Source organism: Lissotriton helveticus, chromosome 3_1, assembly GCF_964261635.1.
Source record: "Lissotriton helveticus chromosome 3_1, aLisHel1.1, whole genome shotgun sequence".
NCBI classification, from domain to species: domain Eukaryota; kingdom Metazoa; phylum Chordata; class Amphibia; order Caudata; family Salamandridae; genus Lissotriton; species Lissotriton helveticus.
This window is the reverse complement of record NC_136061.1, coordinates 543,039,151-543,056,309: the sequence shown is the minus strand read 5'-3', so window position 1 is coordinate 543,056,309 and position 17,159 is coordinate 543,039,151. Positions and strand designations below refer to the sequence as shown.

The window sequence follows — 17,159 nt, the reverse complement described above, 5'->3', positions numbered from 1 at the left end:
AGCCCGGGTGAGGGAGGTGGAGGGCAGAGCAGGGAGTGAGAGCCGGGTGAGGGAGGTGGAGGGCAGAGCAGGGAGTGAGAGCCGGGTGAGGGAGGTGGAGGGCAGAGCAGGGAGTGAGAGCCGGGTGAGGGAGGTGGAGGGCAGAGCAGGGAGTGAGAGCCCGGGTGAGGGAGGTGGAGGGCAGCAGGGAGTGAGAGCCGGGTGAAGTGACAGAGGGCAGCAGGGAGTTAGAGCCGGGTGAGGTGGGAGGGCTGCAGGGAATGAGAGCTGGGTGAGTTGAGACAGATAGAGATAGAGACAGATAAAGACATATAGAGACAGATACAGACAGAGACAGATAGAGACAGGGACAGGCGGAGCTAGATAGGGTCAGAGACAGGGACAGCCAGAGACAGATAGAGGCAGAGACAGACAGTGATAGAGACAGACAGAGAGAGAGAGAGAGACAGACACAGAGAGAGAGAGACAGACAGAGAGAGACAGACAGAGAGAGAGACAGAGGGAGAGAGGGAGACAGACATAGGAAGGGATGGAGACAGACAGAGGGAGAGGGAGAGAGGGAGACAGACGGAGAGAGGGAGACAGACAAAGGGAGGGAGACAGACAGAGGGAGGGAGGGAGACGGAGGGAGACAGACAGAGGGAAATAGATAGAGGGAGGGAGACAGACAGAGGGAGACAGACAGAGGGAGGGATGGAGACAGACAGAGGGAGACAGAGGGAGGGAGGCAGAGAGAGACAGACAGAGGGAGACAGAGGGAGAGTGGGAGACAGACAGAGGGAAATAGATAGAGGGAGGGAGACAGACAGAGGGAGACAGACAGAGGGAGGGATGGAGACAGACAGAGGGAGACAGACAGAGGGAGGGAGGCAGAGAGAGACAGACAGAGGGAGACAGAGGGAGACAGAGAGACAGACAGAGGGAGAGAGGGAGACAGACAGAGGGAGGGAGACAGACAGAGGGAGGGAGACAGACAAACAGAGGGTGGGAGACAGAAAGACAGAGGGAGATGGAGGGAGGGAGACAGACAGAGGGAAGGAGGGAGGGAGACGGAGGGAGGGAGGGAGGGAGGAGGAAGGAGGGAGGGAGACAGAGGGAGGAAGACAGAGGGAGGGAGGGAGACAGGGAGGCAGAGGGATAGAGGGAGGGAGACAGAGACAGACAGACAGACAGGGAGGGAGACAGACAGAGGGAGACAGAGACAGACAGACAGACAGAGGGAGGGAGACAGACAGAGGGAGGGAGGGAGACAGACAGAGGGAGGTAGACAGAAAGACAGAGGGAGACAGACAGAGGGAGGGAGACAGACAGAGGGAGGGAGGGAGGGAGACAGACAGAGGGAGGTAGACAGAAAGACAGAGTGAGACAGACAGAGGAAGGGAGACAGACAGAGGGAGGGAGGGAGACAGACAGAGGGAGGAAGGGAGAGGGAGGGGGCGAAACAGAGGGAGAGAGGGAGGGAGGGAGACAGACAGAGGGAGGGAGACAGAGGGAGAGAGGGAGGGAGACAGACAGAGGGAGACTGAGACAGACAGACAGAGACAGACACAGACAGAGGGAGGGAGACAGACAGACAGAGGGAGGGAGACAGAAAGACAGAGGGAGATAGACAGAGGGAGGGAGACAGACAGGCGGAGGGAGGGAGACAGACAGAGGGAGGTAGACAGAAAGACAGAGTGAGACAGACAGAGGGAGACAGACAGACAGACAGACAGAGGGAGGGAGGGAGACAGACGGAGGGAGGGAGACGGAGGGAGGGAGACAGAGGGAGGGATGGAGACAAACAGAGGGAAGGAGGGAGACAGACAGAGGACAGACGGAGGGAGGGAGACAGAGGGAGATGGACAGTGGGACACAGATAGAGGGAGACAGATGGAGGGAGACGGAGAGATGGAAGGAAAGAGAGAGAGGGAGACAGAGAGAGAAAGAGAGGTAAGACAGAGAGAGACAGAGGCATAGAGACAGAGGGAAACAGAGAGAGAGGGAAGGAGGGAGAGAGAGATAGGAGGGAGACAGAGGGAGGGAGAGAGAGAGAGAGAGAGGGAGAGAGAGAGTGAAAGAGATGTGTGTGTATGTTGGTCTGTTGGCTCAGTGGATGAACGCGTCGGCTGCGGGGGCCTGTGTTCAACTTCATGGTCACAGTTTTTTTTCTTTCTAGCCCCTTCCCCCTCCCCCACTGACCCCGCCTCCACCGGTGCGGCCCTCGGCCACAAACCACACTGTAAATTTGGCCCCCGAGAGAAAGTTTGTGAGTACCCATGGTCTAGAGCCTCCAGAGAGTTTCAGTTTATTCACCAGGTAGCGAGGAGAGGAGGAGTGCAAAGCTTTGTGGGTGATACAAGCAGTCTTGTAGACAGATTTGGCAGGTGGGGGACCCCTGCTTCGCCCGTGGCCGTGGCATCGCTCTCCGTTGTACCGCTCCTGGTCATTTAGAGCCTGTTTTGGTAGCGGCTGTGGTCATTCCTTACCACAAGCAGGCAGAGACATTTTAAGGCCTGGGCAAAGTGGGCTCTGGCCCAGGGCCCCATCCTTTCAAGGGACCCCCTGATAGAGGTAACTCTGTTCTGCAGAGAGTCCTTCCCAATCTAGACGCTTCTGTCACATGATTGGCTTGAGCGCCTTTGCTTGGAGCTCAAACAGGGTCTGGGAGGCTGTGCATGTTCTCCACCCAGGCTGTGCATTACAGCCCGGTAGAAATCATGCTAAGTGCGCATGACTTTTTGGCCAGCCCAAGACGGCCGGCCAAACTGTCATGCACACTTAACGTGTCTACCACTCCTCCCCTGCCCTGTGAGCAGCACAGCCCACCCCACACCTTTTCGGAGCCATTCGAGAAAAATAAAATGATAATAACATTATTTTATTTTTCCTGTGGGGTGACCGTCCTCCACCTTAGTGGAGGAGCCACAGCTGTTACAATGGCTGCAACTCCTTGGGGCAATGGCCAGTAATATAAATGGTCTGCCCGGCCCTGCTACTCTAACATCCCTGACAGTTCTACCATAACTCACACCTCACAGTCAAGAGCAGCACTTGAATAACCTTTACAAACTAACTCCATCCAAGACCCTGCTACACTCTTGCTAGGTTATCACAGCCTCTCTCAGGCACAGACCTGACCCCGGCACCTCTCATCTTAGGAGGGAGAAGCCTCATACTGCAGTTACCTTTGTGTCTCATCAGAGTGTTTTCTCATTTCAGAACCTTGACGAAACAACTCATTGGAATATTCCTTTATTTTCGTATTAACTAATGTCACACACAACAGATGCTGAAGCCCACCTCACGTGCTGGCAAACCCCCACGTCGCAGGGTTCCCTGTTTTGGCACTATCGGCCTAGCCACCTCCTTGGCACCAACAATATATTGCAGCTCCTGAGCATCAGATAACGTGTGTCATATGTGCTTCACTTTGGGGACCACATTGAGAAGTCCTGCTACCACCCATGAAGGCTCCGCTGGTGCTCTTTCGAGTGGGAGTGAGGACCTCACTTGGTCAGCTGATAGAGTATTCGAATCATGAAACAATCCCCCTTCTTCTGATACAAAGGAAAGATCTAAGATATGTAAGGAATCTTCTAAAAGATGCAAGACCAGAAAACATGAAGTAAGTTGAGGAGTGTTGCCAAAAAAAGAATAAGTTGTATGAGGCATTCACAAATAGACACAGTATAATAATGCAATCATTGGAATATATCCACACATACATGCTCATGCGATGAATGAACAACACACAGACCAACTTCCAGGTAAAAGCCAACATATTCAGTCTCCTACAAATACACACCACCAATGATCCATGCACCTGTGACCACAGACCGACACAGCAACTACAGCACACAATCATGTGTCTACAGGTGGCCATGGTAACAAGCCACCATACCTACATGCACCGGTATACGCAGAAAAAAGACATACACCAACCACAGTACACAGACCAACAAATATACAGGTACCCAATACATTGCACTTCCAGCCAGACGAGCCCGAGGTAATAGCACAGAGACAGGCAGGAGTTGGATGAACAAATAGACCGATGAATGGGCAGATAGACGAAGGGTGGATGCTTAATTAATCCTGAGTTTAAAGAGCAAAATGCCACCCCACCACTATTCCGAGTAGCTCAACAATCTGAGCGCACAAATTGGACTGAATTCCAAATTTGTTCGGTATATTTTATTTATACCCTTTATTTAGAAATCTTAAATGTTTTAACAAAACAAATCATCTGTTTGAGAAAGACACTCAACATATACAAATACAAAAAATTGACAAATACATAACTATATATTGAGCAAACAAAAAAGTTTAGAAATATACACCTTGTCTTGTTGAGCAATTTAGCAAACCATCAATTTTTGCACATATTCAAACGAGAACAACAATTCAACTCAATGATAGAGACACGTTCAGAGAAAAGATCAAAGAACACAAAATCAATCAAAGTATCAATCAAGATCAGAAATTAATCCTGTATGTTTCGTGTTTGGATCTATCTTGCCGACGCGTTTCGAATCCGTGGAAGAAATACACGGAATCTCATCAGGGCTCAATCAATGGGGTTCTCTGGGGTGTACTAAAAGAAAAAGAAGAAAGAGAGCTCTGTGTCACAACCCATAATTGAATATTGGGCGACCCTTCCCATCCCCTTCATTGCCCTCCTGTACCTGTAAATGACTCAGGAGCAGTTATCACGATGATCATGCCACAACGATAATTTTTGAAGACAGTGTTATCTGAAAGATAACAATACACTTAGTAATCACAAATGCACTCTAGTTAATTTTGCGCAATAACGGAGGAAACACACTGAAGCGTTCCTACCTTGGGCGGGTGTATGTGCTTCTACCCTCCAAGTAACTGACTTAATACGAGGTCCGCAGGGACTGGCATGTAGTTAGAAATGCCTCCACAGTCCTTAGTTCATGGACAGAGGCTGAGCAAACAGCCGTTCTAAAATCAAGAAAGGGGACGAAACTTGAATGTGTGAAGCATTCACTTGGATGCGTTCTTTTTTGTCATGTCAACAAAAAGAATTTCAATGTATACAGTGTCCGTTTACCTGCACGCGTATATCGATGCTTTTTTTATTGCCTGGCCACAATGTTTCTTTCAAGAAGCCGGCGTTCACAATTGTTGTCGTTCTGCACTGCCGTGCTTAAAGGGTCACCTGGCAAGCAAGAGGAAAACCTTTTACTTTTATGCTCTAAGTGCAAGAACGGGTTAGCTCCCATAAAGACCGCTTAGATTGGCACACACTTACCAGTCTCATCGTGCACTTAGCGTTCAAAGGTGCTCGATCTGCAGCGAGGACAGTCGGCGCCATTTTCGAGGCGGGGAAATAGACATGGAACTGCCGCTTGGAATTGTGGTTCCTGTAGTTCTACCTAGTTAATCATTAACCCGAATTACATATGGCAGGCTTCTCTAGTGGAGCACTCCACAGTGCCAAAACATGAGCGACTTAAAGTCTTGATACCTCAGACATGCTATTCAATCCGGTCTGGGCACTATTAAATCTCATAATTAAATAGGCCTCTTTGCGCAACAAGGTTTCTTCAATGTCAACAAGACCCTTTTGAATGGGCATTGTAAAAAGCACTGTCCAAGTAAAATCAGTCTCTGCATGTTGCTTATCTACAAAGTGTTGGACCATAGGGGCACTGAGTATCTTATTTTTGATGCGAGAGCGGTGTTGTGTAATCCTTGTGTTTATTTGTTGGTTAGTTTTCCCAATGTACAATTTCTGACATCCACACGTGATGGCATACACAACATTTTTCGTTTTGCAGTTAGAGAACTCTTTGTGGGTCCATTTAACGTCCTTATGTTGGAACACACAACCTTCAAGACAGGACCCGCACGATACACAATTACCACACTTGTGGTGTCCTTCAATCGGTTTGAGACCCCATTTTGATAGCAAATCTTGCTTGGGTCTTGGTGTTCTCAAATCCGCACGTACTAGCTGTTGCCCAATGCTCCTGTTCTTTTTATAGGCGAAAATGGGTCGCGGAAAAGGACACTCTAGTTGTTCCAACAAATGCCAATTTTTCAGGACCATTTGTCTGATTCGATGGGTATCTGGTCCGAACGTCGTGACACATACCATTTGTTCCAGCTCCCTTCTCTCTTTGTTCTGTAACAAACACTCCCTCGGTGTGTATCGGGCCCTCTTATACGAGTGTTTTAGCATCTTTTTAGGGTACCCTCGGGTGGTCATCTCATCGCAAAAGGTCTTTGCATAGTGGTCAAAGTCCTCCATGTTTGAGCAATTCCTGCGAATACGAAGTAGTTGCCCATATGGTAGGTTGCTTTTTAAATTACGTGGATGAGCACTCCGGTGATGAAGAATAGTATTTTTATCTGTCTTCTTGCGAAAAAGTGATGACTCGAGGACTTTTGAACTCAATGCTCATTTAATATTAAGCATTTCTGAGGAGGAAGTCCTATGTGAAATGAAGAAAGTGATAGATGGTTAACAAAAATTAATTTCTTAACCTCTCCTTGGATAATCATTAATAGGTGAGGGTGTCTCGCAGGCCCCTTTTTTGAGCCATTCTGGCCCCAGGTCCCCATCCGCCAGAGCTGGCTCCATTGCGGTGTCCTGGAGAGCACTTCCCTGGGACGCTGCGGTTTGAGACTTTTCTGTGCTCCCACCCGACAGGAGCAGAAAGCTGCACAAAAGTTTTTGCCTACCCACAGTTTGGCAGCCCCCAGCATAAAATAAAGAGATGGGTGTACTGGGTGAGCCTCAGGACACTCCAAAAATGAATACAAAAAAGGAATAATAAATGAGCAGCAGAAGCCACTCATTTATAATTTACTACTGCTTGAAAGATTATCCCATAATGCCCTGCGAGGGATGGTTAAGCCTTTTTTTTTTTTTTGCTTGTGATGCCTTAAGAAGGGGCCCGGGGTACTCACCAAGCCTTTTCTTTTAATGTGGGAGGCTGCAGGGAGTATATTAGCCCCCCAGCAACATAAAAAAAGTATGTGTCCTGGGTCATTAAATGCAAGACCCCAGGAGAGCTTACCATATGTTTTTAATGCACTCATTGCTGGAGCTCTATGCTCTTCAGCTAGAGTGCAGATCCCCTTTGTAGGTTCAATGGCTGCGTTTTGCAGCTTGAAAAATATACAAAAAGACTCTGATATGTTGGTGCTTTTAATTTGAATCTACTTTATTACATTTTTTTATTAACATTTAATTTATTAAACACTGTATTATGTGAATTATTTAAATATATATTTCATAGTAATTATTGGTTATTTTTTAACAATGCATGTGCTTTATACATGTTGGAATCCTGATCCCTTCATAAAGCTAATAGGGCCACTTTTTATATTTGGTGTTCCTATCCTCTCACAAAGTCAATAGGTCGACCTTACTTAAATTGACACCCAGACCTTGCACTCCACACCCCGCTGCCCATAACTTTGGCGCAGAAAGGAGGTTGGGCATCAGCTGGTGGTGGGAGCAGAGCCTAACCTGTGGCCAATCCCACATCGCGCATGGCCAAAGGGCGTGCACAGTGTGGGGTTGGCTGTTCTCGATGCGTTGGATGTAGGGCCTGGCCACACGCTGTTGAGTTGGCTGGCTGCGTGGGATTGGATGCAGCTCCTCCGAGTAATTCCACAGTTGTAAATGGCATGGGTTTGGTGTTACATATGTTAATAAAATATTACTTTATATTAAAAAAAATAGAAATTCACTGAAAAAAACAAAGTTGAAAGCTGTCTAAGTGTTATGTAGGCTAATATCCTATTTTGCACTAAAAAGCCTTGGAAATCAATTGAGGTTAAAGGGACATGTAGTTGGGTGGAAATTTCAGTTCAAACATACCATTTTAAATGAACAAAACAACTCAAATTCACGGTTATAGTTATCTCATCTCAAGTAACTAACTCAAGCCCTCCAGTAACTATAAATTGTGCCCTCTGCATACACTGCTAATTACCTTCTATATTACATCACTCATGACATCATTGATAACATGATTTTAACATCTGAAATGACATTGTTGATGACAAGACTGTGCATGGCAGGGGCACGAGAGGTTCACATTCACTGTTGCCAGTTCCCACTGGTGCCCAGGATGGGTGCTGGATGTGAAGTAGGTGCCGCTGCGGGGGCCTTGGCCTCGCCCGAGGACACCTAAAGTGATGTAAAGTTGTGGGTGCCTTGGGTGGAACCAGGGCACCCACCAACCCAAGAAAATAATTGCACAGAAGCACTAGCGTGGGCTCCTCGCCCTGCCATTAAAAAATTATTTTTTTTAAAAATAGGCATGCTGCGGGACCCTTGTGTGAGACCATGGCAATATATATAAAAGAAAAGTTGCTGCCTCACTGCTTCTGAATTAAAGCAGCAAGGGCCCCAGTTAAATATTCACTGCTCTCTCACGGGACGACCCCATGATGCCCTGTGTGGGTTTTGGTTTTAAATATTGTATTGGTGTCCCAAGGTCAGGTAGACGCACCATGAAGAATTTATGAAAGTGTTGTGGGGGCTGCCAGGAGCACAGCAGCCCCCAGAAAAGTAAAACAAATAAAAACCTCTAGGGCCCTAATTATGAGTTTGGCAGACGGGATACTCCATCACAAACGTGACGGATATCACATCCATCGTATTACAAGTTCCTTAGAATATAATAGATTTGAAATATGGCAGACTGGATTTCCATCATGTTTGTGACGGAGTAACCCTGTCAGCCAAACTCGTAATCAGGCCCTAAGTCTACTCAGTCATAGAATGCATGACCCAGAAGAGTTTACCATTGTTTCTAAAGCACTCCGAGCAGGAGCTGGATGCTTTTCAGATGGAGTGTAGGAAGCCCTTTTGGCGGGATCTGTGGTTGCATTTTGCTACTAAAGAGTGTTAAAGAAAGACTCAAACACATATTTATGGTTGTTTGGAATAAAAAAAATATTTTTAAAGTTGTGTGATAATTACCAGCCAGTGCTATGTGTATTTATAAGGATTGCTTTGGTATATTCTTATTGATTTGTAGTGACTTTTTGACAATACCTATAGGACTGCTTTATATAGGTTGATGCGCTGATACCCTACTAAAGCCAGTAACCCCCCTTTTATATTTTGGTAATCTGGTGCTTAGACAAAGCCAGTATTTCTGCCTTACTTAAAGTGACACCACTTTATATTGGTACTTAAAAAACACTGAAAAAACAAAGGTTAAAGTGATGCTATAGATAAGGCTGGTAATAATATCTTACTGTACATTTTTAAAAAAAAACCTTAGAATTTCACTGGAAAAAGCAAAGGCAAAAGTGACATTATAGATAGGTAAAATTGGTAGTTTTAAACTAAAAATAAAACCCACTAAAATGCACCTGTTGTAGTTAACTGTAGTAATTATAAATTGCACACTCACCATGCACGGTTTATGACATTACATATTAGATCACTCATAATATGTTGTATTATATATGTGATAACATTAATGATGTCCTCTGAAATGGCATCATTAATGACATTACTCTTCATGACAAGTGCACAAATGATTTATTAGCTAGTTCACTATTACTGGTGAATTTCAGTGTCTTTATGAGTTTGCCCCCACCCTGCCCAGTGTTGCTATCAGTGATGTAATTCGAGATGTTGTGAGTGATGTCATCAATGTTGTCATTGAATATGTGAATATATGAGCATAGTTGGTTACACAAGTTCTAGCTAGCTCAGTACATTAAAACATGGTGGACTTTAGTGTTTTTTTGAGTTTGAAATGATTAATTTTACCTGACATTTGCACGTAACAACCACTTTAAACTTTTTTATTTCCAGTGAGAAATATATATGTGTGTGCTAGGTCTGTATTATTTCTTCTCTTACCCCCTGTGCCCAGTCCTGTATCCACCCATATACTCAACTGTACTTGCATCTCCTGCCCACGCCTCTTATTTGAAGAATTCTTGTGAAAGAACTGCACACAAAATATTTCCTTTACTTGGTTTGTGCATTTGGTGATTTAATAAAAAAAAGTCTAACCATAATTTGAGTTTGGCCCATTTTGGTTACCATGTTCAGCACACTGGCAAAGGAGCGAAAGTCAGCGGTGTGGATGATCACCACAATATGGACTTCTCACAAAGGCGGCCCGGGACAACCTATTTTCCCCTAAATTGACTCCGCTACATAAACCTGCTGGATCGTATTGTTCAGCTAGTTCTTTACTTGTTTTACTCACCGTGCTCCCATCCCTTGGCTGCTCAGGTGGTGATTGGTTGTGCAGAATAGGGGCGTATCTGCCTCATTCCCAGTTGCCTGATGGCTGGAAATTCTAGATTTTTACTGTAGCAAAAAGTCACAGTAGCAGTAAAGCAGTAGCCAAAGGATGCCTCGCTTCTGGCCTCTTGGCAGGTCGGAACTGTGAGGATGACTACTACTATGTCCCTGAGCAAAGTTCTATGTTCTGAAATTGGTGCAGTGTTACCATGTAAACTTGTGCATGTGTCATATGATCCTTATTGTATTTTTGTCTCTCCATAGCTGCTTGAAAGGACCAACAACAGCGCCGATGAGTCAGATCCAGCTGCCACCAAAAGCCCTCTGCATCTAGCAGTAAGTGCATGGCATGTCTATTGTTGTCTGAAATAAACAACTTCTTATTTAATCTGTGTTTCTAAAATTAGCCTTCAATTAAACTGCAAGCCTCTCTTTGAGTGCCAGCAAAGGGGCGTGGTGCTATGATTGCTTCAGATATTGCCTCACGGTTGACAGTGGTGAGTCATAGCTTTAACTTCTAGGAGTTTCTCACTTTACTTTTAAGAAAAAACAACCTCTTTGGGTTTGGATTTGAATTTCGTTTGCTGCAAGGGCCTGCTGATGTTCCAGCCAAAAGATCCGATGTTCTGCTTGTGCAATGCAGCCTGTGAATCAGTGCTCTGTGGTGAATGCATCAAACTAGTTTGTCCATTTAAAATGTGTTCCAAAAGCCCACTGGAAGAGAAGCACTTTGCTTTCGGTTTCACGTGATTATGACCACAGCTAAACAGGAGCAGAAGATAGCTGAGAGTGTTTTAATTAAAACACCAATGCCCTTATTCTGGCTTGGGATAAATCCCACATTGGGCACGAGTGCTTAATTTGAGCCAGTGGTTTCCAGTGCTCGCACCGGCAATTAATTGTCATCACCACACTTCTGACACTCTGCCACATGGTGGCGCTGCTCATCTAATTTAGAGATGAGCAGAACAATGTTTGTTTATGAATACAATATACATAAAAAAATACTAATACCGGCCTCCCCGGCCATTCCTTTAGCTTTGGGGACCTGGAATGATCTGAACTGTTGCACTTGCAGGCACGTGAGATGGTTAGTAGGTGTTTTGGTTCCGTCATTGGCAGCGATGACGGGGCAAGACGTGGTGCAAGCTGCAGTGACCTCCTGGTCAGGGCCCTGGCACTTATTATTTTACAAACTAAGCACTGCTGGACACAAACTCCCTATTGCACTGAATTGGGATTTTAACTGTTGTGCAAAAGGCACACCCCAGAGGTTATTACCCACACAATTTATGCTGGGTAATACATGGCACAAATCGTGCGCCCAAACAAATATTTTGAGTTGCCCACCTCGGACACAGGATTGCTGTACAATTAGCACATGAACCACTATTAATATGTACGAAACTGAGAATGATGCACAATATACCCATCCAATAAACTGCATACCCCTTGTTGTTGGTATATATTGTGCGCACAATTTTCACCCTGGTTCGCACAGTAATTTTAACGAGGGACTGAATTGGTACATGTAAAAGAAAGGAGCTTGCCACAAACTTAAATCGTATGATAAAAAACTGTGATTCGTCATATGGACTAGAATAAATGCAGGCCATCAGTTCTATCATCTTTGGTTCTCTAGGAACAAGATGTGCTGGACCTGACCCATAAGTTGGTGAAAGAGAACACGAGACAATACTTACAGATTGAAAATTGCCGAGGCTCAAGACAAAGGAAAGCTAGATATATGTGCACGCAATCTAGGAATAAGTAAGAAATAAAGATACAACCAGATTTTCAAACAGCAAGACAAAGAGCAGATGCAGTTCCCTGTGTTTTTTATCTACAAATTATTTACAAAAGAACTAATAGGACCTTTTCTTAAGCTAGTTAAGTCTTATTTAGAAACCAGGGGTAACCAAGCTAGTGATGGTGACTGACGTTACATACATTGGAAAACATAAGTGACTGATCAACACAGGTGATATTTACAAACTGATAACATTTTAAGTATGGAAGCAATAAATGGAGCCAAGTCAGCAGTCGCTAATGTAAATGAAGAGGTCGGTTAGGGTGTCTCTGTCTGGCCTTCAGTGTTTGGTCAATTGGTTTAACGTAGTGTCAATGTAGGAATTCCTAAGCCTGACCATTCTCCTATTTTTGTCATAAAGTATCCACAAATTATTAATTTTTCTGTTATCTATCATGTGGAATGTCAACTACATGCCACCACTCAATCCATTTTTTTCAGTCAGACTATAAATTCCTTTACTGGGGTGGGGGGAGAAACATTAGCGGTGATCAAATCTTCCTCTTGGCAGGTTTTTACTCATACCATCTGCGTGGTTTAGAACTAGTGTTCACATATTTCAAATGTGAGCATCTGCCAAGGACTACACACTGAGACGGTCCCTTTAGTCGCCTTATTCATTGCCAAAGAAAGGGTGACACCTCCCAGAAGCCACGGTGTCACCCTGCATAAGGATAGTATACATGAAATGCTTCATGTGTCTCCTTAAGACTGTCCTAGTTAGGTGGACATAGGATTTCAAGAAATGAACAAGGCACTAAACTCCTTCCTGACATCACAAATGAGAAAAGAGCCAATCAGAATCGAAGCATAGAAATCCAGAAGCTCAAAACCTCTAGAACACCAGGGACATAGAAAGAAGGATGGGGTGAAGAACATAACCACAAATAAGGGAACAAATATGTTGTGATACATTCTGCACTTGGAATTGCCTCCTTATATATGGTCTTCACATTCCAAAGAAAAGAACTCTGTCTCATCTTGGACTGGGAAAGTCTGTTAACATTCTACAGACAGCAGGGCACAAGTCCTAAAAAAAGAAGTGGGGGGGACGCTGTCACCGAAGTGACGTCACGACGGGAAGTGACATCACGAAAGGTTCTGAGCTCCTCGTCCCAACGAGGCCAAACAGTGAAGTCCAGCTCTTTGGCAGGGGGGACTGTGTCTCCCTGGCAAAATAAGTGGGGGGACGCCGTCCACCCGCGTGGTACCTCGACTCGAGCCCTGACAGACAGCCCATCATCTTGGAGAGAGCTGGTTGCATGGCTTGACCATGCCCTCATGCTGGAAACATTGTGCCAGTCAGTTTCCATCCCTTGTCACGCTACTAATTGTTCTTAACTTCTACTCATTTGCAACACAACAGGCTTGCCTGATGGTGTGTAGAATGCTGTTGAGGATGTGGAAGGGTGCCCGGGATAACAGAACACGAGTGAGGGAATACAGAAGTAATGTGGTGCAGCACGCAAGCAGCCTGTCTTGCAGTGCATTGCAAGGTCCTGCTGCCACTATCCATCCACCCTTATGTTCTAAAAAGATGGCAAAAGACACTTCTGGGCAGCTGCAAGCGTGAGTCACCAGGGTGGCTCAGGTGGCACAGCAGCTAAGAAACCCGCACAGTGCATCATCTCAGAACACTTCACCTGTCAATGTGGACCGGGCAGGGTTTCTGGTAAGTTGTACACTCCACTCTTGGCATAGTTAATCCAGTAAGCGCTAGCGCATTGGCATTCCGAATATGCTCTCCATGTCCCACCTTTGTGGTATCCTGCTCCTATCTCCATTAGAACCTTTATTGGTACTTTTGGGACCGCTGGAATTTGTGAAATGTTCATTAGCTCTAGGGTCTGCATGGGTTTTGGAGGCTTTGCAAGACCATGCCTCCTCTGTGGTTTCTCTAGAATGGCCATCTTATCGGAAACCTCATTTTTACTTTCCCTTCCTCACCAAAGCACCCAGAGCCACCTCACCATACTTTACTCCAACACCAGTACTCCTTTCACTGCTCCATACCTTACTTGTAAACGGCAACCTCTCGGCAATGGGGCGGAAGCTCAAACAGCAGAATAAAAACCTGGTCAAACTTGATACACTCAGCTCAAGTGCTCATAGACTCAGTGAGAGAAAGGATCATAGTCCACTGTGCCTGTACCCCACATTCTTCTCTTTTTCAGCCTACCTACTTAGCCTCTTGAACCAACTTGCATCATTTTAACATAACCCCTTACCAGGTCTTTCTCAGACGGTTTCAGTGTTAATCTCTGTGAAGGTACCATTTCCATAGCCCATAACTACCCTTAAAAAATCGAGCTGCTTTCAGTTTTCTCAGAAGTTTCTCCTGCCTTTACATCTTCAGGTCTGTAAAATTGCGTGGCCAAGCTGAGGTAATGTAATTGCAGCGCTTTCTTAACAAAGCTCTGTGAATGTCCCCCAGGCTCCTTTCTTCTGCAGCTTGAGCTCGAGTTATTCTTAGCTATATCAGCAGGTGCGCAGTCTTTGTTTTCATCCAGCCTTCCGCCCGCAGGCACGCCACCATGCCGAGACCATCTTGTGGTTAATCTGTGCACCCATACAGCCGTCTATGAAAAAAGCTCCACTTTTAGCAATATCGTCACATCCTCCCTGTCCTATATTTAAAAGAGAAAATAGAATTGTACTTGTTGCCCAGCCAATTGTAGGACTGTGTGCCAGACGTTTTATCATCACCAAGTCTCCTAGTATTGGAGCTAACCCAACTACGTAAACTTCTTCAGATCGACATCCATGACATATAGCACCACATCAGAACCATCACATAGGAAAACCACCATATTCACCTCCATTTCATTATCAAACTACCACATTCACATCACCATGGCATACACAGGATCAGTAAACCTGGATTTTCAGGAAATCACACAAAGATCAGAACTGGCAACACCAACTAATGGTGAACACTAAACTACTTTTGAGTTACTGAAATTATTAGGAACCGCATTTAGGAGAATTCAATGGGGGGCTTCTGCTGGGATGCATTGTGCCCCCTCCCCCGCAGCCTTGCGGGATCAGTAAACCTACTATGGCAATTTACCAAATCTGAATTTGAACTCTTAAAGTGTCTTCCCATTGCCTCAAAAATGTAGCATTGTTTAGGAATATACCTCCACACACATGCATAGTAGACTTGGTGTCACCAGGCCTTACCTGCTTAATCTTTTTCCAGAACTATGATCGTCCCTTACCAGCAAACCCCCCTTCTGTTAAGCTTTTAATTATTCCCTAGACGGGCGTTTCTACCAGCCACTTTTTTCAAGAAGCCTACTGGCTCAAAAGGTAATAATAAATCTTCTCAAATTACTCTTCTTTCTTAGTCCATAAACGTATTTCTTTTCCCAGTAAGAGGTGTAATAATTCAGTGATCCTTTTTTTTCTTTCCTATTAGTAGGCCAGGCCCAGATACTCTGGAGCAAACATAGGCAGTAACAGAAGTAGTTCTGCCAGTAGGGAAAGCTATTGAAATTTTTTTCCATTCAAAAAATCACTGCATCAGTGACTGTGGACATCTGAGGCTGCATAAAAAGCTTTTAGTCAAATTTAAAGGCAAGGGTGTTTTCAAAGTCGGAATGAGATTCTGAGCATTTCCCCAGAGTTTCTGTCAGAAAGAATGGGTCCACAGGTTTGCACTGTCTCCAGCGATCAATAACGAAGGCTTGTGGGAGTTACGCTTGAGCCAGTCGCTCTTCATCCAGTCTCCTACCGTGCTTGCCTCAAATGTCTTAGCTGCCTCTAAACATATATGGAATAATGCACGAGGCTCTAAGTGCAACATGTCTTCCGCATCTTGTTTCTCTATCGACACAGTGAACCATACTTACAGGTTAAGCCGGCATGAGTGACAGGAAGTACCTTAACAATTTACCTAATGTTGCTGTGGGGTGAAAACAGGAGTTGGGATCTTACTCTGTTACCTGAGGCTCAGCCCTCCCAAACCCTTTAAAACCACGTGCTACGCTATATAAGTAAACTGTAATGGCCATACTTTACCAGAGATTATCTCTTCTCATACACACAAGAAGCGATTATGTCACTACCTTTTATAGTGGCTAGAAGACTATAAAATACGTTTTTTTAAAACTACATTTGCAATGTCATTCTTGGAAGTGAATAAAACTATCTAGCTCTGTAGTGGATTTAAAGTGTTCTACAATTTGTTAACGTTTAAAACTATGCAAAACTGTAACACATAGGTCAAAGACCAGGCTTGTCCTGCTCCTTTTTGCATTCTTACGTGGGATATCACAACCCCAAACCAGAGGTTCTTAACCTTTTGACTTCTGTGGACCCCCACTGAAGCATTACTGGAACCCCCCACTGAGTAAGGTCTGGAAGCCAGAGAACCCTGGCCTAAGCAATGTCTATGATTTGTACCTCAACAGTACACAATAATGCAAAAACAAGCATACACCAAGCAAATGCTCAAATGATGAACTATACTAATTCACAATTAAATACTGAAAACGTTCGCAAATGTTCAGTTTTGCTTCTTTATTAGTATATACTTTATTCATTTTAATATATTCATTTTAATATTATTTAAATTTGTAAAACAGTTGCGGAAGCCCAGGGGTCCTCAGACCACAGGTTGAGAACCACTACCCTAAAGACTTAAAGACTTGTAACTCATTTGCCAAAACAATATGAAGTGAGCTGGTATTAATACAATTCCTTCTCCCACTCGTATCGCTTTTTCTCTACCTCCTCCCCTCCCACTCGTTTTCTCTTTTGTTGAAGCTCCCCAGATTAGTTTGTAACTTTATTGTTCTGCTTGTGTTGTTGCCTGGGGTTCTAGTATTTGCACTTTTGAGGTGGATGCTAGAATGCGAGGCACTTGCCGGGTGGAGAGGAATAGTTGCACCACCTTTCTGTTTGTTCTGGTGTTTCAGTCTGTAATAAAGCTACTGGGAGAAATTGGATTACTGGTTGAGGGGGGTGAAACCCTACTGAAACAGCAATCACAATCCTTGTCAGAGTGAAGCACAAGCAAACACCAAATTAACCTGTGCCCAACCTTCTATAAGCTTGGCACAGAGCAGTCGGGCTTAACTTAGAGGCAAGGTGTAAATT

The 17,159-nt window shown here is 44.8% G+C and overlaps 1 protein-coding gene across 6 annotated transcripts in view; it reads left to right on the top strand.

Moving 5' to 3' along the window:
• The window catches only part of ANKRD44 (ankyrin repeat domain 44), a 766,729-nt gene that overhangs the window by 599,595 nt on the left and 149,975 nt on the right, over positions 1–17,159 (top strand). For all 6 annotated transcript variants that reach the window (XM_078680434.1, XM_078680433.1, XM_078680431.1 and 3 more), the window contains one exon: positions 10,511–10,582. In XM_078680434.1, the coding sequence (XP_078536560.1) occupies positions 10,511–10,582 (72 nt within the window). The remainder of the gene's footprint in view (positions 1–10,510; positions 10,583–17,159) is intronic.